Here is a 26,982-nt window from a genome sequence, read left to right on the forward strand (position 1 = left end):
GAGCATTCTTGCTTCTCAGAGCTTTGCAAATATGAGAATTAATAAACACATACACATACACACATTCATGAACATGCTAGGTAAAATTAAATGTTAAAGCAGGGAAATGCTAGTGTTATTTTAAAGGGCTCATAGTTTTTTAGTTTTTTAGTTTCCCTGTGATAAGACTTACGTTAATATAATATAATTATATTTTGAAATCAAATGTCTACTTAACAAGATACAAAACTCCTAGAAATGATATATGTATGTGAAAATTGTATAAGATCTGCGAAAATTTGTGAAAATTGATAAGATCTGTTTGAGGCTCTCTTGGTATAAAGGTACATTAGGTTATAATCACTGAATATTTCTAATCATCATCCTTATAACAAAGTATGCCATTATAAATCAACTCACAAGAAACAGGAAAATGAGTTCTTTTTTAGACAACATCAAAGATCTTTCTACTGATTAGTTGTTTGTTTTTTCAATTAGAAACACTTTGGCTCTTTAATGTAGGCATGTATCAATCACTAGTTCTTTGACAAGCAGATGGGGTTTCTTTGCTCTCAAAATATGAACTAAATTTCATTGAATTTTTCCTCTGGGAAAATTTGAATGTACAGAAGACTGGTGATAGCCATGGTTATATGGGTCCACGGAGGAAAACAACCACAAATTCCCAGAATGCAGAGCTCCTCGCTGTTACTGTAGATACCAGATTTGGTTTTCCTATACTGCAGTTCGATTCTGCTTAAGACATGCTATCTTTCAGCAAATCTAAAATTTTTACTGAACTTAAGCATACTAACTTTCACCTTGCTTTGGGGTCACTATTTGCTCTTCAGGAAGCATATTTTCACAAAAATTAAGGGCAAGGAAATACAATTTAAAAATACCTGGGATAATGTGGAAATGCCTGAGAGTCTTTCCACTTTAAAAGAGCTGCATGATACAGTTGGAGTGTTGGTATATTTTTATTTGAAATTTCTTTCTTGCTTGCTCCCTTGCTTTACTTATTTATTTTGTCATGCTTGGTAAAACTGCATGTACTAAACTTATAAAGGTGTGTTTTCTTTTTCTTTTTTTTTTTGGTTGTGGGGCCTGAACTCTGGGCCTGGGTGCTGTCCCTCAGCTCTTCAGGTCAAAGCTAGTGCTCTACCACTTAAGCCACTTCCAGCTTTTTCTGCTTATGTGGTGCTGAGGAATCGAACCAAGGGTCTCATGCATACAAGGCAAGCACTCTACCAATGAGTCACCTTCTCAGCCACTAAAAGTGTACTTTCAAAAATGTTTACTGTTTGTCTCTATAGAATCTCAAGAGTCATTCAACATAGAGAAATATTTAAAGAATTTTACAATGGTATCTCTATACTCATCACTAATTTTTTTTTTACCACTAGCATTTTACTATATACTTGGTACATAGCTACTTCTCTATCAATTTGTGAATTTTATTTGATATGTTCCAAAGTAAAGTACAGTCATTTTATTCTAAATATTTCATCATGCATGCCATTAACCATAGTTCAATTTTTATTTTTTTTCTCTTGAAGTAAGAATATGTTCAATGAAATGCACAAATCTTACTGTGCTCTCCCTGAATGTTGACAAATGCAACATTACCATTACCTCCAGAATTACCATTGAAGAGGAAGTCTTTGCCAGTTCAAACTTCTATAAACAATTAGAATAGATTAAAGACTTTAAATAACAGGGATTTATTCCTCTCAGTCTTGGAAGCTAGAAGTCCATGATTAGGGTGCAGCATGATTGAATTTTGGTGAGGGCCTTTTTCTGGATTGCAGATTACCATCTTCTGTGCTTATCACAGGAGAAAGAAGAATACTTTGATGTCCTACTAATCCAGTTCTTTTTTTTTTTTTTTTGTTGGTCATGGGGCTTGAACTGTGGGCTTGGGCGCTGTCCCCTCAGCTCTTCTGCTCAAGGCCAACACTCTAATGCTTGAGCCGCCAGGCCTCAAGCCACAGGGCCACTCCGGTTTTCTAGTGCTTTATTGGAGATAAGAGTCTCCTGGAGTTTCTTGCTCGGGCTGGCTTTGAACCATGATCCTCAGATCTCAGCCTCCTGAGTAGCTAGGATTATAGGCGTGAGCCACAGGCACTCAGCTAATCCATTTCTTGAGTAATGACCTAATCACCTTCCAAACACACCATCTCCTATCCATTGAGGATGAGGATTTCAACATGTGAGCTTTGAAGGGAGAGAAACACTCCATGTAAATTGTCCTATAGCTCTTTAGAGTCACTAACAGCATGTTCTTCCCAAGGCAGCCGTTATTCTGACTTCTGTTTTTATCAGCATAGCTTAGTTTTATCTATCCCAGAACCTCATATAAATTGCATTATGCTATATACACTGTTCTCTGTAAGGGTTCTTTAAACCTATTATTGCTTTTGAGATCTATTCACATTGTTGAATTCAGAAGAAATAGCTTATCTCTTTTTATTGCAGAGCAATGGTCCATTGACGAAATGAGTTTTCATCCTACTATTGATGGACACCTCTGTTTTTCTTAGTGTTTAGTTTTCATGCCTACTATGAACATTTGCGAAAAGCTCTTATTGTGAGCATATATTTCCATTTCCATTGAGTAAAGGCAAAGGGATAAGAATACTGGTCAAGTGTAAGCTGAGTTTTAAAAGAACTCCTGGATGTTTTGTGAAGTGATTGTACTATATTGCATTTTCACCAATAATATTTGAGAGTCCTGTTTATTTCACTTATCAATATTTTTTCTAGTGTTTAATTTGCCTATTGTGATGATTGACACATTTTCTGTAGTTATGATCCATTTATGTTTTTGCATACTCTGCTCAAATCTTTTGCCTTTTAAAATCACATTTAATTAAATTTTCTATCTGATCACCACACTTATTTGTGTGGTGCAAGATGGTAATTTGATACATGTAGCATATAATAATCAAATCAGGATAATTAGTATTTCCATATACCAAATATGACTAGTTCTCTATGTTAGAGATCTTGAAATTCTCATATACATGTGAATTTTATAAATGTGACTGTCTATATGTATAATTTAAAAATCCATTCGATTAATGAATTGCTATCTTGGTTTTTGATTGATTCTATATCTTGCCTGTTGGGAATAGTATCACTGAAAGCATGGGTGTGCTTTGGTATCTCTTTGGTATAATGATTTCATTTCCTTTGGATATTTACTTAGAACTGAATAGTTCTATTTTTTGATGTGTGAGGCACCTACCTTAGTACTGTTTTCTATAGTGGTTGCACTAATTTATTTTCCCACCAACGGTTTATAAGAGTTCCTTTTTCTTATCATCACCAGCATTTCTTACTTTTTGTCCTTTGAGTAGAGCATTCTAAATGGAGTAGAAAATCTTGTGCATCTTTTATTGAATATATTCCTCAATTATTTGTTTTAGAATATAAAAATAAAATTGACTTTAGTGTATTAACTTTTTATTGTAACATTTCTAAGCTCGGATTTTCTAATAGTTGTCTTGATGATTACATTTTCATGACAGTCATATTCTCATTTCCATCTCATATTTCTATCTTTCTACTTTATATTTTATTACTTTAATGTATTAAATTGGTTGTCTAATACAATATTTGCTGATTCTATATTGTCTTACTTATTCTGTGAATATGCTGACTGAGTTGGTAGACTTTTCCATGGCAAACAACCATAGTTTCAGGATATACTCTATATAATGATATATTATATATATGCATATATATGGGCTTTATATTTTTATTAATTATATTACTGTATATATATTTGTAAATAATACCGAATTTTACTTTTTTATACTTGTGGTGTCTTTCACAAGTTTTAGTAGTTAGACTCCAGAAGTAGAATGTTTATTTTGAAAGAGTTTGCAAAATTGTTACGAGTTCTTACTTACAATAGATTTTATAAAATTATAAACTTCAGTTATAAGAGTAATACATTTTATGCTTCTAATACATTATCGTTAACTGCAACATCATATATTTATGCTTAGATTTCCTCTTTCTACTGAATTTCTTAAAATTACTTTGTTATAATTTTTAAATATTTGATATTTTCTATATTCTTTTTTTTTTTTTTTTTTTTTTTGGGTCCGGTCGTGGGGCCTGAACTCTGGGCCTGGGAGCTGTCCCTCAGCTCTTCAGCTCAAGGCTAGCGCTTTACCGCTTGAGCCACAGCGCCACTTCTGGCTTTTTTCTTTTTGCTTATGTGGTGCTGAGGAATCAAACCCAGGGCCTCATGCATGCAAGGCAAGCACTCTACCACTGAGCCACCTTCCCAGCCTATTTTCTATATTCTTAATGAATGTCCTATGTACATGTGAGAATGATATGTTTTCTACAGTTATTGAATAGTATTCTATGCATATTGAGGAAGTCAAGCAGACTGAGAGTGTTATTCTTCCACCCAAAATTGAGAGAAGCATGTCAAAATCTACAGATAGTATATGATTTCACGTTCTCTGTTTGGCTTTGCCTCTTCCAAGTTTTATTTTTTATACTATATTTTTATTATCTTTAGGTAGTTGTACAAAGGAGATACCATTCAACAAATAAATTTATAAGTACAATGCATCTTGATCAACATCACCCCTTTATAATTCTCTCTGTCCTACCCAGCCCATTGCTCTCAATTTTCCTACTTTAATGGGGTATGTATTGAATAATATGGCTGCATTCTATTCCCCCTTCCTCTCTTCATTTGTATACCCCACTTCTCTATTTGTTTTTGCTTAATGCACAATTATATAATGTTGCAGTTAACTATAGTATATTAGAAGCATAGAATTTATTATTCTTAAAACTGAAGTTTATCATTTTGATCAAAACTTTCCCAATTTCTCCCAACTTGGCCAACCTTTGCTCTTTATTTTCTGTTTTTATGAGTTTGACATTTTGAGGTTCTGCATATATATGAGATCATGCAATATTTCTTTTCCTCAGCCTGATTTATTTTACTTAGCATGCTGTCTTCTAAATAGTTGATTCAAATGATAGCAATTGCTTTTTACTGAAGACTGAAATGTATAGCATAATTCATAATAGTAATAAACTATATATATGCATGCATGTGTACATATGTGCATGCCTCACAATTTCTGTGTCTACTCATCTATCAACAACTTAAATTGTTTCTGTGTATTGGCTGTTAGGAAATAAGCTATGAGAATGAAGCGATCTCATTGAAATTGTGATTTTACCGTCCTTGGATATATCTCCACAGGGGAATTGCTGGATCTTATGGCAGTTTGGGTTTTAAATTTTTGAGGAAACTCTTTGCTGTTTTCCATTTGGTAGTAACCAATCACATTCCTGCCAACAAAGTGTAAGGATTCCCTTTTCTTAAAATTGCTTCTGCCATTTGTTATCTTGTGACTTTCAGCTAATAGGCGAGAAAGTATTTTTGCCAATTCCAATGCATTTTGTTGTTTCCTTTACTGTGAACAACACTTGTTTATCCCACTTGTTTGTCTTAGTTTTTGTCATCTATTCTGTAGGTGTCATATCAAAGTCATTGCAAACCACACTGCCTTGAAGCTTTATCCTTTTGTTTTATTCTGATAATTTTAGCTTAGGCTTTTGTATTTTAGTCTTTAATCCATTTAGGGTTAGTTTTTGTGTATAGCATATGATAAGACTCCAATTTTATTTATTACGTGTAAATACCAAATTTTTCGTATGCTATTTATTAATGGGCTTATTTATTGTTTTTTGCACATTCTTGGAACAAATGTTGAAGATTATTATTTTAAATACACAAGTTTATTTCAGGGCTTCTATGCTTTTCCATTGTTCTGTATATCTTTTTTATAAAATTATTATGCTGTTATGGTTACTATAATTTTTTAATAATAATATGAAACTTGTGTGATGCTTCATGTTTTTTGTTTTTTTTTGGTTGGTCATGGGGCTTGAACTCTGGGCCTGGGTGCTGTTCCTCAGCTCTTCAGCTCAAGGCGAGCACTCTACCGCTTGAGCTACACCACCACTTGATGCTTCATATTTTTGTTGTTCTAGACTCGTGGCTATTCAAGGTCTTTTTTTGATGACATATGGGCTTTAGGATTTTTTTATATTTCTAAAAAATGCCATTGTAATTTAGTAGTGATTGAGTTGAATTTGTATATTGTTCTGTAGCATATGGGCATATTGACAATATTAAGTCTTTTGGACTTTTTTTTTTTTTTGTCGGTCGTGGGGCTTGAACTCTGGGCCTGGGCGTTGTCCCTCAGCTCTTCAGCTCAAGGCGAGCGCTCTACCACTTGAGCTACAGCGCCACTTCCAATATTAAGTCTTTTGATAAATACATATGCTATTTCTTTGTGTTTCCTTTAATTTTTTTCATCAGTGTCTTATACTTTTCAGTGTGCAGATCCTTTACTTTTAAAATTTATTTCTAAGTATTTTTCATGCTGTTGAAAATTGAATTATTTTCCTTTTAGATAGCTCATTGTTAAAGTGTATAGAAATGCTACTAGTCTTTGTCAATTTTGCATTCTGTGTTTACTGAATTTGCTTATTAATTCTAATAGTTCTGTAGAATCTTCAGGGTTTTTTATTTATATGATATGGTAACAACAATTATCTTTCCAGTTTAGATTTTTAAAAATTTCCTTTTGTTATGTAATTGTTCTCTAGAACTTCTAGTACTAAGTAGCAAGAATGAGCATCCTTGTCTTGTTCCTTATCTTACAAGAAAAATCTTCAACTTAACACTATTGCATATTAAGCATTGTTTTGAAATTTATATCCTCTGTACCTAATTTGGTGGGATCCTGGTGTTTGAACTCTGGACTTAGGTACTATCCCTGAGCTTTTGTCTTCAAGGCAAGTGCTCTACTACTTGAGCCACATCTCTACTTCTGGTTTTCTGGTGGTTAATTGAAGATAAGATTACTCAGTGACTTCCTGCACAGGCTGGTTTTGGGACACATTCTTCAGATCTCAGCCTGTTGAGTAGATGGATTACAGGTCTGAGCCACCACGACCCAGCCTTGTTGAAAAAAAAATTTGGGGGGGGGGATGTCCAGTCGTGGAACCTGAACTCTGGGCCTGGGTGCTGTCCTCAGCGCTTCAGCTCAAGGATAGCACTCTACCACTTGAGCCACAGCACCATTTCCAGCTCTTTTATTTTCTGCTTATGTGGTGTTGAGGAATCAAACCCAGGGCCTCATGCATGCAAGGCCAGTGCTCTACCACTGAGCTACCTTCCCAGCCCTTGAAAATTTTTATAATGAAGATTTTGTCAGATGCTTTTTCTGCATCTGTTCAGATGATCATCTAGGCTTTGCCTGTTGCTTTTTATACAATATAATGTAAAATATTATTTGTTTATATAATGTAATGTATTAAATTTATTGATTTGTATTTGTTATTCCATCCTTTCATCTTTAGGATAAATCCTACTTGGCCATGACCATTGTGATGAGAATAAATGATAGAAATTATTCTAGTATTAAATTTGTTAATTCTTGTTGTATGGCCTACTTAATTATTCTAGTATTGGATTGTTCCAGTATTAAATTTCTTCTTTTATGGCCTACCTAGTTCCTATCCTAGTGAATATTTTGCATGCCTTTGAAAGAAATATATTTTGATGCTGTTATGCTGTATGTCTATTAAGAACATTTGAACTACAGCGTAAACTCCATAGTTTCCTTGTTGAATTTTTGTCTAGATGATCTATCCATTTTTGAGAGCAGACTACTGAAGTCCCTTACAGTTGTATTGCTGTGTATTTTTCTCATCATATCTGTTAATATTCGCTTTATTATATATTTAGGTTCTCTACTATTAGATGCATATGTATTTAGAAGTTTTATTGATAGTAATTTTCTTGGATTTTTTTGGTTTTTTACTTAAAAGATATTTTGTCTAATATAATTGTAGCTCCTACTACTTTCTATTAGAATGTAATATTTGTGTGTGCGTGTGTGTTTTACAGGGGTTTGAACTAAGGGTTTCACACTTACGGGGCTTATTAGGCAAGCTTGAGCCATGTCTCCAATTCTTTTTTGCTTATTATGTTTTGGATAGAGTCTCACAGTTTTTGCCCAGGCTAGCATAGATTGTGATCCTCCAACCTATACCTCCTACATAGCAGGGATAACAGATATGTACCACCACACCTACTTTGTTGGTTGACATAGAGTCTAACTTTCTTTTTTTCATCAGACAAACCATGATTTTCCCATCCTGAGTAGCTGGGATTACATGGGTGATCAGACATGGCTGGCCTTGAATTGAGTATTTTTCCCCCTATTTCTTCACTTTTAGTTTCTGTATACTTAAATCTGAAGTCAGTTACTTGTAGGGAATATGTGAGTGAATTTTAAAAAAGAAAAAGCCTCTCAGTCACTCTACATCTTTTGAATACAGAATTTAATCTGCTTATATTTAATGTAAGTAGTTGTAGATGAGGATTTACTATTGCCATTTTGTCACTTGTTTTTGTCTGTTTTATTGATCCTTTAATTTCTTTTTTCCTCATCTTGTGCTGCTGTTTTTTTCTGGCTTTTTTTTCTTTTTGGTAATTGTATGTCTTGATTTCTTTCAGTTTCTCTTCTGTGTATTTACTAAGGTCTTTGCTTTATGGTTACTGTGAGGATTACATAAAACATTTTATCGCTATAGGAGTCTATTTTAAGCTGACATCAACTAAAATTCAATCACATACAAAAGTTCCCCACTCTTATATTTTAGGGTTTTTTTAATATCAAATTTTATAACTCTTTATTTTGTGCCCATTAAATTATTTTGGCTGTAGCTACTTTTACTATTTCTCTCTTTATACTAGTTATAAGTGATTTATACATCTCTTATAGAGTATTAAGAATATTCTGAATTTTACAATATACTTACCTTTACCAGTTAACTTTCTCCATTCATATATTTTCATGTTACTAATTAGCATCCTTTCATTTCAGCTTGAAGAACTCCCTTTAGCATTTCTTGTATGGCAGGTTTAGTGGTGATAAACTCCCTCAGCTTTTGTTTATATGGAAAGTCTTTATCTCTCCTTCATTTCAGAAGGACAACTTTGTCAGGAAAAGTATTCTTAGTTGGCAGTTGTTTTTTTCAGCACTATGAATCCATCATCCCACTCTACTGACCTGCAGATAAATTTGTGGATATACTTATATAGCTCCCTTGAGTGTGATGAACCTTTTCTTATCTTGCTTCATTCAACATTATGTCCTTTTCTTTAATGTTTATTATTATAGTATACCTTTCAGATTTTCTTTGGGTTACCTTATTGGAGAACATTGAGCTTCCTATAATTAGATGTCCCTCTCAGATTTGAAAAGTTTTCGGCCACTTTATTTTCTTTAAATAAGCTTCCTTTCTCTTCTGAAGATCCCCACATAATGTGAATGTTACAGTTCTTTTTGATGATTTTCCATAAATCCTTTTGGATTGGATTTCTTTCCATTCTTTTCTCCTTTTTTTTTTTTTTTTTTTTTTTGTCAAATGACCCCTTTTTAACTCACTGATTATTTTTCCACTTGATTGAGTCTACTGTTGATAGTCTCTGATGCACTTTTCATTTATTGTATTCAGCTACAGAACTTCTGTTTTGTTTTGCTTTGCTTTGCTCTGTGTATATGAGACAGATAGTTAAGAGAGCGAGAGATCTATCAAACATCTCATTTATTCATGTCTTGCTTTTTGATTTAAGTCAGTTGTATATCTTTGCTCTTCTGTAGCTCCCTTAGCTTTCTTTTTCTTTTCTTCTTTTCCTTTCTCTTGTCCTTCATTCTTCCCTTTCTATTTTTTCTTATTTTCACTGGAACATCAACACAAAACCTCATACAGTATCTTTATGCTACTTTATCTCTAACTTAATTACTTTTAGTTCTTTATCAGATCTTTTGTAGATCTCTTACTCATTAGATTTGTTTGCTTGTTGTTGTCTTGATGGTGTTTTCTTGATTTTACTTGTTTCCCGGTCTGTCATTTATTGAGCCTGTGGCTTTTCTTCTCTGCTTCTAGATTTGTTTTTAAACACTAAAGACATACCCATCAACACGGTAGTCTGGGCAGGATGAAAAAGAAGTGGGTCCCTCGTGTAGTGTCCCAGACAGCTGAGGAGCTTTTATTATCTCATTTTGTACCCTATTGGAGAGATAATGGGCTGAGAGGTTGTTTTTGATGCAGATATGAGACTATGATGAAGATAAAATGAAATTATTCTCAAATTTTTTTAATTTTAATTTTATTGTACGGGTGTTTTACAGAAGGGTTACAGTTACATAACTAAGGCAACAGATACATTCTTGTTGAACATTGTTACCCACTCTTTCATTTCTCCACCACTTTCCTTCCTCCCTCCCCAAAATGGTGAGACAAAGGAGGAAGGGTGAACCAATGCAACAGCGATCCTGAGGAGACACGATGTTGGAAACAAAACTATTCTTAAACCTGTTCTCAGGTTTTCTGTTTGTTTGTTTCAATGGCATGCTAGAACTCCCATGGATTCTCAGTCTCACAAAAGGTACTCTCGTTTGTAGGTAGTTGTAAAAGCAATTGCTTCTGCTAGAGGATAATAAAAGCTTCTCTTCTTCCATCTTGATTATGTCACTTCAAAAGTACCTTTTCTGAAAGTTCATTGTAACAGGAAAAGCCGAACATGTGCAGCAGTAAACAAAGAAGAAATTTATTCCCATTTTCATGGTTTAGTACAGTGGGCTAAGGAATTCAATCAGTGTCTTTCCAACCAAATACTACCTCATATAATTAATATTATGTTATGGTTGGATAAGCAAACTTACAACATACTGTGCTATGTTAAATTCTAAAACATTAGAAATGAGAAAAGAGCTAACTTTGATAATTATTATAAAAATCTCTATACAATCCACAAAAAATTAGTCATCCTATTCATGAGAATCTTATAAAATGATTACTTTTATTATGATTTCAGGAAGAAATTATTGTATTTATTACTTTTCATTCTTTTGTTAGTATAGCAAAATATGTCATTATCCTAAGCCAAAAATTAATATTATTAGTTATTAATGTAGAAACATTTTTCATTGAAAAATGGAAAAAAACATGGACTTGATTTTTAGCCATACAGTATATAAACTGGTAGCTTAGGAAAAGTTTTTCCAACATTTACAAACCAGAGTAGTTTATGCTTTTGTAAAAAGAAAAAAAGGCTAGGATTTCATCATTCCCCCAATCTGCACCCCCAGTACTGGGACTTAAACTCAGGGCCTCAGGCTTTCACTTGGTTACTTGGAGATAAGAGTCTAGATTTGTCTGCCTGGACTGGCTTCATCTGGGATCCTCAGGTCTCTACCTCCTAAGTAACTAGGATTATTGGCATGGGCCACAGGCGGCACCCCTTGTCTTTTATTAAAAACATAAATTATATCTAACAACATTGGGACATTTTTGCATGACAACTTAAATAAAATAGTAATTTACATTAGTAGAATGTACTCCTTCTTATTTTTATTAATACCATTTTTTTACATCTACTCACTTTGCAGAAACCAGATTTCTAAAAATTTCAGTAGAACCTAGGCATAATATTTTTATTTATCTGCCTAATTACCTTTTCTTGGAGTTGTCTTCTTTATTTCTAAGAAAAAATTTGTCAGCCTAACAAGAATAAAGCCAAAGTATTATAGACCTCACAAAATAAATATTTTAACTCAGAATTTTATAACTACATATTTATAAGTGACAGCTTTTTATGGGTTGTTTTCATTACAATAAATTCACATTAGTTTTGCTATCCAATATACTACTATAAAGTCATGATATTTACTGTTCTTATGGCTACTGTTTTTTACTTTAGCCTTTAAAAGTACAAGTTTCTATGATAAGATGATAACACTCAAATTATTATATGCAGTTATTCACAAAAGAACATTAGATATATTTATTCAGTTGTAATGAAGAAATGTTGAAAATGAATTTTTGATTCTATGATTTATTAATCTCTTAGGAATTGTTCATGTTTTAATGCTGTTATTAATTTTCTGTTTATACTACTAGTCCCACAAGAATATATCTCAACATGATAAGCTCTTAGGATGTGATACTACTAGGAAGGGCTGAACAAATTTGGTTTTGTTTTAATACATATACCTGTTTGTTGTGGCAGAATTTACTTATAAGTTTCACAAGTGTACATATATATATATATATATATATGTCTATATATATATATATAACAAGTTTTTGTTTTTATTATTTCAATCCTCCTTAAACTTTATTACCTTTATTTTTTAGAAATAATTTTCTTTCCTAATTTTTTAAAACATTCGATTACATCCAGTGTGATTCCTTTGGCAACTAAAATATATTGAAAATATACACTTGAAATACCTGAAAAAATTTAAAACCTTGAAACTACTCAGAAGGGTCTTCTTTAAGTTGCAAAAACAAGGAAAATAATTAATTTATTTTATAGTGCTTATAGTTGAACTCAGAATCTCATACTTGCTTTTAGCTTTTGTGATCCAGGCTATACTCCACTTCTGGCCCTATGCTACTTAATTGGAGATTTAAAAAAAAAAAAAATCTCTCGGGGCTGGGAAGGTGGCTCAGTGGTAGAGCGCTTGCCTTGCATGCATGAGGCCCTGGGTTCGATTCCTCAGCACCACATAAGCAAAAAAAAAAAAAAGCTGAAAGTGGCGCTGTGGCTCAAGTGGTAGAGTGCTAGCCTTGAGCTGAAGAGCTGAGGGACAGCACCCAGGCCCAGAGTTCAGGCCCTACGACCTGACCCCCCCCCCCAAAAAAAAATCTCTTGGATTTGTCTGTCTAGGCTGGTTTTGAACCTTAATCTGCAGATCTCTGCCTCCTATGTAGCTAGGATTACAGGCCTGAGACACTGGTGCCCAGCAAACATGAATTTTTTTTAAGAGGAAAGAAACATACACATGTAGGTATATAATCAGGTAACCATATGTAGGAGTTATAATTTTGCTGTAGCTACTACTACTTCATTCTTCATAAGAAGAACAATTCCATTTTAAAAAATTGCTCTTCTGTTTTATTTGTTCAGGTGGTGTAAAACCTTGTGCATTAAACTGTTTGGCTGAAGGTTACAATTTCTACACTGAACGTGCTCCTGCAGTAATTGATGGGACCCAGTGCAATGCAGATTCATTGGATATCTGTATCAATGGAGAATGCAAGGTTACTCAGATTTTACTCCTCATTGTTGGGATTTTGCGACTTCTATCTTTTTCTCAACTAATAGATGGTGTTTATTTCTATTGTCAGTTTGTTTTTAAGAAAGCCTTTAGGCAAATTCAATTTTAAATCAAGTCTGACAGTTAGGTAGTTAGATACAGAAAGAATTATTCATATTTAAGCACTAGACTAATGTGACTTAATCTGATATTCTAATTGTTTAAAGCAGTTTCTAGGGATATGAAGATATTTAGGGCTATAATGTCCATTATTCTTTTGTTCAGTTTATAAATAAAATGGTTGAAAAAGAAAGAATATTCCTATGGCTATCATATATTCTCATTTGCAGGTGTTATGTCTTTTACAGCATAATTTTTCTTCAAAATGTGATACAGCTGTAGTCCTCCTGTTTTATCTTTTAAAGTATTTATAATGGTTTTCCTTATACAGTTAGTCTTTATCTTATTAAAGCATTTATGTTAGAAAATTTGTCGGAATACTTGGAAAATGTAAGAGAAAATCCATGCTATTTTGTTAGATGTATGTATGAATCATGGTAATAAGAAAAGCCACAAAAACCACTGTTCTCAGCATTTTTTTCTTCGATGATCTTGTTTAACTTTGGAAAGAAGAACATAACTAAATGATAAAGAGAAATAACTGAGAAAGAGGAGATTTTTTAAAATGCTGTCTGTTTTGCTTAGTTTCAGCTTTTCCTGGAAAAATCCCTGCCTTTCTGGTTAATAGCATATGGATGTGGCGATTCAGTTGTGTGTGTATGTGTGTCTGTGTGTGTGTGTCTAAGAGACAGTACTTATCTCCTTGAAGAAAAGTTATTTTTGTGATGGTATTTATATTTTTACAGGTTACAATGGCCCAAGTACAGTTTTTTATTCAGGGATAACATATAGTAGCAATAGCTAAAGATTAAATGTGCAAATTCAAGCACCAAAACATACTAAAAATACTAAAATTCCACCTTTTTATATTTAAATGCAGAAATAAAAGGTAAAATTTCAGCTTTATGATTGGCATGCTTACATGTCCTCTTTGTTAGTCAGCTAGTGGAAACAGTAACCTCTAATGCTAATAATATAATATCTATAATGAAACAATGGCTTTAACAAGAGAAAAACCATCATAAGGTTAGTCAAGACTCTTGCGGATATAACCTTCTACATGACTATAAGCTATCTTGCTTAGTTTTAGAAAAAGATTGATTGCTAATAAATTACACTACTTAAAAAATTAGAACATGATGTATACAGAAAAGAAGACACGAGCTGGAGTAGGAATATTGGCATCTATTCCTGGAGTCAAAATTTTTTTTCTTTAAACTTAGAGGTTGAGAAATGTTCACTGGGGCTTAGTGATAAAAGAAGGCAAAGGGAAGAGAGTTCTTATTTTTACTTCCTTTACTGGAAGAGCGAGTACTTCAGTAGGTTATATGTATCTGATTAGTTCTGCTTCCAAGAAATTATTTTTTGACTCACTGAACATTCTTGTGTGTTTTCAGCATGTAGGTTGTGATAATATTTTGGGATCTGATGCAAGGGAAGATAGATGTCGAGTCTGCGGAGGGGATGGAAGTACATGTGATGCCATTGAGGGTTTCTTCAATGATTCCTTACCCAGAGGAGGTGAGTATGTTCTGGTCTCTGGTATCTTCAGAATCACAAAACATTTCACTTCTTTTCTCCTCTTACGTTTGTTTCTTTATGTAGGAAGACAATGGTATTTTTCCTTAAGTTGTTTTCAGTCATTTAAATAAAAATGTGCTTCATGCAAAATATTTTGAGGAAATACTATTCTTTTCCTACTTGACTTTATTTAACTATGCTTGTTTTCTTTCTTTTCTTGCTTGGTTTCCTTCCTTCCTTCCTTCCTTCCTTCCTTCCTTCCTTCCTTCCTTCCTTCCTTCCTTCCTTCCTTCCTTCCTTCCTTCCCTCCTTTGGTTGTGTGTGTGTGAGAGAGAGAGAGAGAAAGAGAGGAGAGAGAGAGAGAGAGAGCGCTAAAGATACAACCTAGCCTTTCTTTCATACTCAGTAATTATTCTCACACTGAGTTACATTCAGCCCTGGATTCCTTTTTTTTTAATACGATGTCATGCAGTGTTGCTCACAACACAAATGTCTAAACTCAAGCTACCTGTATTCTCCTTTTTCAGCCTTCTGGGTGTCTCAGACTATCTAGTCTTATGCTATCATACACAATTTAAGATGTGAATGCCTAGAATATTGATGTGAGGGTTGTGTGTTAGAGAAAAAAAGATGAGTTTAAAAATACCCTGAGACAATTTTAAAGAAAAACAAACACTTTTTGTCCTAAAATATATCCATGAACCTAAAGAAGCCCATATTTCATAACTCGTAAAGTACAAAGTCAAAGAAAAAATAGAAGAACTAAAAAACACTGATTGCTGGGTAGTTACTAAACACTCATTTTCTGGTAGAGGCTGCTTACTACTGACTATCTTCTGTGTCCCAGGCTACATGGAAGTGGTGCAGATACCAAGAGGCTCTGTTCACATTGAAGTCAGAGAAGTTGCTGTGTCAAAGAACTACATTGGTAAGTGACTTTGCTAGATTTTAAAAATACATGAGGAAAAGCAAAACAGTATTATGAAGTGAAAGACATGCTTTCAGGTAGAATATTTTCCTGCTGAAATGAAGTTAAGTTCCAAGTTTTATAGGATCACATGTAAATGCTAGCTTATTCTTTTCTTTTTTTCTTTGGTGCTGATCGTGGGGCTTGCTCTCAGGGCCTGAGCACTATCCTTGAAGTTTTGTGCTCAAGGCTAGAGCTCTACCACTTAAGCCACAGCTCCAATTCTAGTTCTGTTTTGTTTTGTTTTTTTGTTTGTTTGTTTTTTGTTTGTTTTGGTGGCTAACTAAAATTAAGAGTCTCACAGACTTTTGTACCCAGGTTGGGTTTGTATATCTTTTTTTTTGGGGGGGGGGTCCAGTGGTGGGCCTGAACTCTGGGCCTGGACACTGTCCCTCAGCTCTTCAGCTCAAGGCTAGCACTCTACCACTTGAGCCACAGCGCCACTTCCGGCTTTTTTCTTTTTGCTTATATGGTGCTGAGGAATTGAACCCAGGGCCTTCAGCGTGCAAGGCAAGCGCTCTACCACTGAGCCACCTTCCCAGCGCCACCCCCCCCCCCGCCCCGCCAGGTTGGGTTTGAGCTGTGATCCTCAGGTCTCAGCCTCTTGAATAGCTAGGATTGTGGGCATGAACCACAGATATTTAGTCTTTTTTAAAAAAACTTTTTGAATATATATATTTTTTTCCTGTAGAGGCTTTAGAAATTGTGTCTATTAATCTTCTATAGGATTTTTTTTGATGGGGGGATGTTGGGAATAGAACAGAAGGCATTAGGCAGTGCTCCTCCACTAAACTATATCTCCTTCCCTTTATGAGTTTTTTTTCTTCTTTTTTCTTTTTTGAATGCTTTTTTAAAAAATAACCTTTTTATTGAGAAAATACTGTACAGAGGGGTTACAGTTACATGAGCAAGGTAATGAATATATTTCTTTTTTTTTTTTTTTTGTCAGTTGTAGGGCCTGAACTCTGGGCCTGTGCACTGTTCCCTAGCTCTTCAGCTGTAGACTAGCGCTCTACCACTTGAGCTTCGGCCCCACTTCTGGCTTTTTCTGCTTATGTGGTGCTGAGGAATCAAACCGAGGGAGGGCCCATGCATGCAAGGCAAGCACTCTACCACTGAACCACCTTCCTAGCCCCAGAGTACATTTCTTATCAAGCATTGTTGCCTCCTCCTTTGTTTTTTCCCCTACCATCCATCTCCATGACTGCACCATCCCCCTCCACCCCCAATAGTAAAGTTTGTTTTTCGACATAGCATCTTAAACATCTCATTGTTGCAATGGGGCAACCTGTATCCCTATTTAAACAATTTGTTTCTTTCCCTTTCCCTCCACAAATTATACCAACATCAAATACAGTGAAAGTAGGGGTTATACCATGGGGGAAGGACAAACAAAGCAACAAAAATCACGTGATACCTTATAAATACATTAGAAACAATAGCAAGAAAGAAAAAACCACTTGTGTCCTTATCTTGGGGTTCATTTTGCTTAACATCATTTTATCTGACCTTTTCTGCTTGTCTCTAACATTTACTAGTTATTGCAAATAAGGGAAACCATGGGACCTATGTTTCTTTGGGCCTGGCCTACTTCACTTAATAAAATTTTTTCCAAGTCTTTCCATTTCCTAACAAATGGGGCAATGCCATTCTTTCTGATGGAGGCATAGAATTCCATTTGTATAGATACCACATTTTCTTGATCTATTCATCTACTGAGTGGCATCTAGGTTGGTTCCATTGCTTAGCTATGGTGAATAATGCTGCAATAAACATAGTTGTGCTGGTAGCTTTAGTATGGTCTTGTTTGTGATCATTTGGGTAAATGCCCAAAAGTGGATTGCTTGGTCATAGGGGAGCTCTATGTGGAGTCTTTTGAGGAACCTCCATGCTACTTTCTTTTCTTTTCTTTTCTTTTCTTTTCTTTTTTTTTTGGTCCGGTCATGGGGCCTGAACTCGGGGCGCTGTCCCTCAGCTCTTCAGCTCTAGGTAGTGCTCTATCACTTGAGCCACAGCACCACTTCCAGCTTGTTTCTTTTTGCTTATGTGGTGCTGAGGAATCCAACCCAGGGCCTCATGCATGCAAGGCAAGCTTTCTACACTGAGCCACCTTCCCAGCCCCAGGCTACTTTCCTATCAATATTCTAACCTCATTCTTCAAGGAAATAGAAGAGACAATCCAAAAATTCATATGGAACAATAAAAGACCCCAAATAGCAAAAATGATCCTTAACAGAAAGAACAGTGCTGGAGGAATATCAATACCTAATTTCAAACTTTACTACAAAGCCATAGTAATCAAAACAGCTTGGTACTGGCACAAGAACAGACCTCAGGACCAATGGAATAGAATTGAAAATCTAGCAATGAACCCACAGACCTATAGCCACCTAATCTTCAATAAGCAAGCTAAAAAAATAGAATGGAAGAAAGACAGCCTCTTCAGTAAATGGTACTGGCAAAATTGGTTAATCACTTGTAGAAAACTAAAGCTAGATCCTTATATATCACCCTGCACCAGAATCAACTCCAAATGGATCAAAGACCTCGGAGTCAAAGCAGACACTCTGAAAACATTACAGGATGGAATAGGAGAAACCCTAGGTCTTCTTGGCATAGGCCAAAATTTTCTTAATAGAGACCCAGAAACACAACAAATCAAAGAAAGGTTGGACAAATGGGATTGCATGAAGTTTTAGAGCTTCTGCATAACAAAGGACATAGCTAGCAAAATCAATAGAAAGCCCACGGATTTGGAGATCTTCACTAGCCATACAATGGACAAGGGTCTCATTTCTAAAATATACTTAAAACTCAGAAAAATCCCCCAACAACAATTCCTCAAGGAAACAACTGTCCCATAAATAAGTGGGCTAAAGACTTAAAGAGAAACTTCTCTGAAGGGGAAAGAAGGATGGCTGATAGGCACATGAAGAAATGCTCAACCTCTCTAGCCATAAAAGAAATGCAAATCAAAACAACATTGAGATTCCACCTCACCTCAGTTAGAATGGCTATAATGATGCACTCCAATAACAACAGATGCTGGAGGGGATGTGGCCAGAAGGGAATCTACTGCATTGTTGGTGAGAATGTAAACTTGTTCAACCACTTTGGAAAGTAGTATGGAGGTTCCTCAAAAGACTCTGAGTTTCTTTTCATGCTTTGAAAAGCTTCTTATATCCTAATGTTATGAGAAAAAGTTCTGCGACATTTTCTTCTGGCACTTTATCATTTAACCACATTTACATGTAAACATTTATCCATCTGGCATTTATTCTTTTTTTCAGTTTTGTTGTTATTGAGGTGAGATTCACATAACATAAAATTAAGTACTTAAAGTGAAAGGGAAAAAGAACAATGAAGACTGAATCATTTTGAAATACATTGCAACTATGCAAACAAATGATATAAAGAAACACTGAAAGATGATGATCAATGGACATTTAAGAGTGGGAAAGAGAAAGCCATAGAGAGGGTTATTCTGATTAAAATTCAATATATGCATAGCTGAAAAGTAAAAAATAAGTATGATCCTCACCTCTACCCCCTTTCTAATTATTCTTTTTGTTGTGATTTTCCTTGCTAATTCCTTATTTATCATTCCAGATAAACCTTTCATTCTTTTCTATCAATGACATAAATATTTAAGGAATACCTTCTTAATGTTCACATAAAAATTGCTGTTTTAATTTGTATTTAAGAAAATTGTCAGCTGGGTGTGGTGGTGTCCCAAAACTTAGGAGGTTGATCCAGAAGGATAAAGAGTTGGAAGACAGCCAGGTCTTTTACAATTAGACCCTGTGGAAGGAAGGATGGAAGGAAGGAAGGAAGGAAGGAAGGAAGGAAGGAAGGAAGGAAGGGAGGGAGAGAGGGAGGGAGAGAGGAAGGGAGGGAGGAAATCATGGAAGGAGGGAGGTAAGGGAGGAGGAATTGGTCAAGTGTCATCATCTCTCTAAGTGAACATCCATGTTCATTGTATACTTTTGTGCCTATGATAATTTAGGAAATGAAGTTTCTCATTTTATTTTCTAGCTTTAAAATCTGAAGGGGATGATTACTATATTAACGGTGCCTGGACTATTGACTGGCCTAGGAAGTTTGATGTTGCTGGAACAGCTTTTCACTACAAGAGACCAACAGATGAACCGGAATCCTTGGAAGCTTTAGGTCCCACTTCTGAAAATCTCATTGTCATGGTAAATGTGTCTTTATCATTTTATTTGTACTATATTTACTTCCCTCTTGTGAGGTGAGAAAAGGTCAGATTTTATTATGTCTGTTCTACTGGTGATGAAATCAAGGTAACTGCAAGTAATTTCCTCAGAATCTGTGCAGAGTCAAGGTATTTGCTCTTTCTATGTATCTGTTTTGTCTTTTGTTGTTTTCTTGAATAATATTTTTATATCCAAACAAAACAAATGAGAGAAATATTTCTAACCTTCCATGAAAATAAGAGGAGGAAAAGAAAACTTATTGACTTATATCAGTTAGGCGAGGTTGGGATTTCATTGTTACATCTCCACATAGTAACACTAACTAATTTCATTCCCCCTTTATCATACCCAAAAAGGAGAACCATTTTAAAGTATATGCTTTTGAAAGCTATCTTGAGTTTGAGGCCAGCCTGTGCAACATAGCAAGACTCTTTCTCAAAGACTGACAGACAGATAGATAATAAGATACTTTTAAAATGTTTTTAAGTTTCCTATAAGACTTGCTATATAACGTTTTCTTCTTCAAAAGAAATAATAAATATCTGAGTGAAGGCTCATTTTATTCTAATTATCTTCACCAGCTGTTTTCAATGACAGGTTCTACTCCAGGAACAGAATTTGGGAATTAGGTATAAGTTCAATGTTCCCATTACTCGGACTGGCAGTGGAGATAATGAAGTTGGCTTTATGTGGCATCATCAGCCTTGGTCAGAATGCTCAGCTACTTGTGCTGGAGGTAAGACACCCACTAGGCAGCCCACCCAGTGGGCAGGATGGAAAGCAAAACATTCTCTCAGCTGAACTTTGTGTTGGTTGAAGAAGCTAATTGGAAACATTTTTTGCAGGTTTGCTTCAAGCTGTAATTTAGCAAAAGAAACTTTACTTTAATTGTATTATATTCCATTTGTTTTCAACCTCATGTAATTTATACAGATTTGTTGGTAAAATACATCTTGGCACAATGAGTGTCTCTGCCGGTGTTCTTCCTGACTATCTTGAAGGTGGGCTGCTTTTTTGTTTTGTTTTGTTTTGGTGAATATATTCTTCGTAAAGAACATAAATAGTTTTCCATAAGAAAATGGGCAAAACTCAGATCACAGATACAGCTTCTAAGAGTGGGGGAAGAGAATGTATGTGTGCCTGTGTTTGTATGATGGTGTGTTTCCCACAATTCTGTACCAACTCCCTTCTCCAGCCATCAGAGTTAAGAGGCTACATAATGGGATGCTACAAATAATTATTGGTGTCTGGTTCTCTGGGCTAATGGTGTATAGCAATCCCATTATAACTCCTCAGAGAGATAGAAGTAGCTGCTAGGCAGTGGTTGGTGATATGTTGGTTGTCCCATGTGCGTTTTTCATGGGTGCCTTTTCCCCACAATTTACTCTATTCCTAATCCTCCTCCCTCTAGTGGCCACCAATGCAATTCTTTACCTCTGGCTGGGAGAGCAGGACAGTTGGCTTCCTTCAAAGCCAACACCCTTGCTGCTGCATGGACTGGTGAGTAGAAGTGCTGTGCAAGCAGCATCTTCCTTCTCTCTGGAGACTAATGCATCACCTCCACCATATACTTTGATCCCAATAGCCAAAGAAACAAACCGATTCCTCAGACCTAGTCTGGATTTGAACAACACCTCACCACTCCAAAAGCAAAGATTCACTATCCAGTAGTGATGATTAGAATGGGTGAAGTTGAAATTAAGTGAGTCATTCAATGTATTACATTCCCATTCTAAATTAAAGAAATGTGAATTCACATGGACTTTTTCTTATCTTGTCCCATATTCACTGAGTCTCTAATAGCCTCTGATTCTTTGAGACTTGGAGAAATTATTTTCAGAGAAAGGATTAGCATATAACAGATTCCGTAATTTTAAGCTCATAAGAATTAAATCATCAATTTACTACAACTCCAATTTTCATAGTGAAGGCCATATAAAAATATCAAAAGAGCAAATGAGCAATGCTATTTTAATATTCTCTTCTGTGTGAAATATCATCACGTACAGTTATATTTTTTAATTTTCTAATCCCTACCCATTTTACATGTGAAATGATAACTTATAATACAGTTTTAAAGACTATACCACATTACCATTTCTTTTAATAAATACAAAGTTCCTGCTAATGCCACTAATGAGTGTCCTCAAGTCCTTCATGGTTTATTCAAGTGAGTGCCACTGCTTTATTTTTTTAGTGGCATTTACATATATATCTTTGTTCTGATTGCATTACTTTTAGTTTGGATAAATTAACCTTCCCTCTTCCACATACCAATAAAAAGTCTCCATTAGAAGAGTTCACATAGAGTTCAGTCCTTGAGGTAAAGTGAGATAAACCTACTAAAGAAGAGTCCAAATACTTTAAAGTCTAGGAAATCCCAAAAGGCTAAAATTAGGATTGCTTAGCTTAGAGAAGAGAAGGCAATGGGATAGCATGTTAGTGTCTTCAAGTGTGTGACAGAATGTTGAATGGGAAATTGTTAGAGCCTGTTCTTCTTTTTCTGAAATTGCTATATTTGGGGATGGTTTAGAGAGTCTTGTCTGAAGCCAAGGAGGGATTAAGTAAATTCTCAATGTTCTTTCAACCCTATGATTCTGTTTGTTCAGAGAGCAGATAGTATAACAAAAAAAAGGGGGGAAGGGGTCGGGGGAATGCAATGAAATATTAATCTGAAAGGAAAATTATTATTTTATTTAAGTAAAATTTATGAGGAAAACCTAAAACGTTGGTGGTGATTCATAACACTTGTATTGAGAAAAATTACATCTGACTTCCTATGAGTCAGAACAAAACAAACAAACAAAAAACAAGGTGGGAGAAAAGCCCCTGGAAGGAGTATTTTCTCTTCCTTATATGTATGTCTTTGATGCGGGAGCTTCTATCTTAGATATTTGAGGTACTTCTTGGAACCTAAAACCTGTTTGCTTGTGAGTGGTGATGAATATTAATTCGACCTTTAGCTTATTGCCTTCTTTGGGGGTGGGAGGTAGAGTGATTGGAAGTTGTCAGATGTGGTATCATTTGGCTTGGTAAGTAGTTCTTAATGTAAGGACCCTAGACCATCAGCATCAACATCAACTGAGAAGTTATTGGAAATGCCAATCTGGGGACCCATTTCAGACCTACTGAGTAGGAGTTCTTAAGGACCAAGAATCTATGATTCTGAGCTCACCTAAATTTGTGTATCATGGGTCTTGACTTTCAGAGAAACTGAACTCTAGCCGTTGAGAAACAGAACCCACAGCCTGACCACTGAAGCCTGTATATAACAGATTCATTTTGCAGGGTAGAACAATATTTTAGGACACACAAAGCACTTAATGCATGTTAATAGCCAGCCAATGAGTGAAAGGAATTAATTTCAACAAGTATACAACCTGAGAGTTTAGAATGCATAAGTAAATCAAAGTTCCTTTCTTTTGTTTTCTATCATTTTACTTAGTAGAAACTCTAGAAGTAGAACACAACAAAAGATATAGAACATCCTAGAGTGGGTATGCTAGTGTAAATAACAATTATTGAACTTCCTCTCAGTACACATAACCCTACTTTAACCATAGATTTTTCTAAGTAAGAAGCTTATGTTTGAAGAATGAAAAGTCCCCTAGGACTTTGGAATAATTTGGAGATCCAGAGTCATTTCTCAGTAATGGTAAATGAAGCTTCAACTGTTTAAAATCCTCTCAAGAAAAAGTCATGTGTTAGCTGGGTGCCCGAGGCTCACACCTGTAATCCTAGCTACTCAGGAAGCTGAGATCTGAGGATCATGGTTCAAAGCCAACCCAGGCAAGAAAACTTTGTGAGACTCTTACCTCCAATAAATCACCAGAAAACCAGAAGTGGCTCTGTGGCTCATGTGGTAGAGCACTTGCCTTGAGCTGAAGAGCTCAGAGACAGTGCCTAGACCCAGAGTTTAAAAAAAAAATTGTATTTTATTTTTGGTCAAAAACTTAATATAAATTTAGTTCATAATTGTGATATTCTATTTTTATCTCTCTAGGGAAGTTCTTGAGACTGTCATTTTTTTAAGTGCAGAAAGAGGAAAGCAAGAAATGAAAAAGAACTTTTCTGTTTTAGTCAAAAAAGATACCTAAGGTTCTTACCAGCATACTCATTCTTACACACCTACTTATACTGGTAAAAATTAACGGCCTCTATATGTTCTATTAATGTCAAGATTGTTGAACTTGGAGTTTGGGGACTGTGATGATAGCCTTTTCTAATAGAAAAAAATTAAGACATTTTCAGACTGTTTTTCTGTTGCTTAGCACACCCAATGACAAATCTAATATGCAGGAAACATTGGTGGTGATTCAGTACAAGTAATAGCCTTCTCTCTGAGTCAGTGATGAAACACTTCCTTAGCTTGATTGGTAACTTTGAGATGCTATGGTCTGTTGTTTTTAGGATAAATATGACTTTAAAGATACAGCTGTGACTCTTCCTATGCAAGAAAATCCAATGAATTAAAACTTGCCTATTTTCAGAACCATTGATACTTCTACTGGAGTTTCTTTATCCTTCATTCAAACTATTGCATACTCTGTAATTCATCTGACTTGCAAATTTATACACTACCATTATTAGGATTAGTGAGTAGAATGTGTTCATTGATAGAGTTTGGTTGAGAAATACAGCATTAAAAGTATTATTTTGAATAATAATTTATGCCCTTTTCAAGTTTAAAATAAAATTTGTATATTCATTCTTTGATCTTTACTCTTACATATCCCTGCCCCCCCTTTTTACTGGTGTTTGGCTAGATGGTGGTTCTCAAATTTTAGCATGCTTCAGAATTGCTAGGAGGGCTTAAAACACAGAACTAGTTCTGCTTTTTATTTTTGATTCAGCAGGTCTTGCTTTTACATTTCTAACAAGTTTCCAGGTAATGCAGGTTCTGCTGATGAAAGCACAGTACTTCCAGAAACTTTGCTTGACAATAGGTTTCCTAAAATAAATACCTATTGAAGCAAAATGGCCAGTTTTTAAGGTAATCATGTATAATACGGTTGTAATTTATATAACCTCTAGTCTTTTTGAATTATGGGTGGTTCATTTGCTCAGCTATAAAGTAATAAATAAATTGTACAGTTTACAAACATTTCTGATGCTCTGTCTCATTTGATTGTCCTCAACAACCACTACTATAGGTTTTGCTACTATTTTTCTTGTTTTGTAGGTAAATATCAAGTGAAATACTTTGCTGAAATCCAGACTTAGCAGTTGAGTCTCTAGTGATATTTTAATGTAGCATTTGTCTGGTAATCCAAGCATTTCAAACACATGTATACAGATAGAACAATGCAACCCATTAAAATTGTTTAATAAAGGGTCAAGAGGGAATGAAGAAAAGTAATGAAGGGGATGAATTTGATCAAAGAACATGTATACTGGAGTGGAGATATATGAAACTTCTTTATATGATTAATATATGCTAATAAAGAAAATATAAAAAAGAAGGGAATGTAATAGTCTCCCTTTAAACAGAGCTCTTTTACCAGTTAGCAACTCTATATAGAGAAACATGCCCATTCCCACTAAATATATGTCCTTCACTAGCTTGAAAGTTTGTTTTTTCAAATGCTTTCCCTAGAAGTAATGTTAACTACACTGCATATTGAAAACACCTGGAGAACTTTAAGCAATTCTAGTATTTGCTTCCCGACCCCCAGTCTTATTTAATTGCTTGGGGCATCAGAATTTGAAAAGATCTCTGAGCAATTCTAATGTGCAGCTCACATTGAAAAGTATTACCTTTGATATGGGGTGAAAGTTCTAATTCTGTCCCTCAAATTAACATTCAGATGCAAATATCTCTGAGGTGCATTACTAACACACATTTCTCACTAATTGGCAAGTAGTTAATTGTAAGTGTTAATGAGATTTAGAAATGAGTACTGTGTTGAGAAAATAAAGACTGATGTCCGAGGAGGAATGGAAGAATTGAAAGAATGCCAATTAATTTCATGGTTTTATTTAGTGTAGCTATTGGCCCTCAGACATGCTTATAGAAAATATTTTTGTAGCTTAGTTAATGTTCATGCCTTCATCTTTACCTAATGGATCATTTATTAGCATCTAATAAAGATTTTAAAATTGGCTGAAATTGTGCAAAACAGTTTTTTTTAAGCTTTTCATCCTAATTTCAAGTTTCTGTGAGGTGTACTTAAGGAGCTAAAATGAATGAAGTTTGATCATCAAAATTCTGAAGATTACCCCCCCCACACCCAGTTTTTTATTTTGGATCTCATATTTTTCAGATTAGGGATGCTCAACTAGTAAAGTCTATGCAAATATTCTTAAATCCAAACAATCTTGAAATCTGAAACTGTTTGGTCCTAAGCATTTTGGATAAGGTGTATTCAACCTGTAAATGCCAGATATTCATTAGACCCACAAGTCAAATTATAAGACATATGATTCCCATTTTAACCTCAGTATTTATGAAAAATAATAAATATTTCTTTTCTCTGGGCATTTATTGTTTTAGGAAGTTTTTTTTTTTTTTTTAAAGAATGACTCAGAATGCAACAGTATTTATAATTACTACCTTGACTTTCTGGATATCTTCAAATTCCCAATGTTCAAACCATTCCCTTCCCCCTTCACAGTCTATCCATTCTCCCAATGGATTTCACATAACCTTAAAAGTTGATGCTCTGAGTATCTTATACCTACTTTATACCTAATTTTATACCTACTTTGTGCTTTAAGAAACTACAAGAATACTTATTCACCATGAAAAGAAAGATCAAAAGTACATATGACGTATTTATTCCTGCTTTACATTTATACTCTCAATAACAGTCTTTGTCCTTCTATCACCTCTGTTAACACTCCTAATAATTTGTCCAAATTGATCTTTCCTAGGCCTTTATTTCTTTCTCTGTCTATAGAAGTGAAAATTTGCATTCTAAAAACCTCAATTTGGTTAGGTTTTATAAATAGAGGCACTGTCTGCTGTATATTACTTTGTAGTTAAGGGGGAAAAGTTAAAAGTTTG

At 34.8% G+C, this 26,982-nt stretch overlaps 1 protein-coding gene across 1 annotated transcript in view; it reads left to right on the plus strand.

Annotated features, from left to right (window-relative positions):
- The window catches only part of LOC138833027 (A disintegrin and metalloproteinase with thrombospondin motifs 6), a 209,476-nt gene that overhangs the window by 132,385 nt on the left and 50,109 nt on the right, over positions 1–26,982 (plus strand). The window contains exons 16-20 of the mRNA XM_070031386.1: positions 13,022–13,155; positions 14,669–14,792; positions 15,640–15,720; positions 19,795–19,958; positions 20,574–20,712. Coding sequence (XP_069887487.1) covers positions 13,022–13,155; positions 14,669–14,792; positions 15,640–15,720; positions 19,795–19,958; positions 20,574–20,712 — 642 coding nt within the window. The remainder of the gene's footprint in view (positions 1–13,021; positions 13,156–14,668; positions 14,793–15,639; positions 15,721–19,794; positions 19,959–20,573; positions 20,713–26,982) is intronic.

This window comes from Dipodomys merriami, unplaced genomic scaffold (assembly GCF_024711535.1).
Source record: "Dipodomys merriami isolate MVZ:Mamm:240054 unplaced genomic scaffold, mDipMer1.0.p SCAF_20, whole genome shotgun sequence".
NCBI lineage: Eukaryota > Metazoa > Chordata > Mammalia > Rodentia > Heteromyidae > Dipodomys > Dipodomys merriami.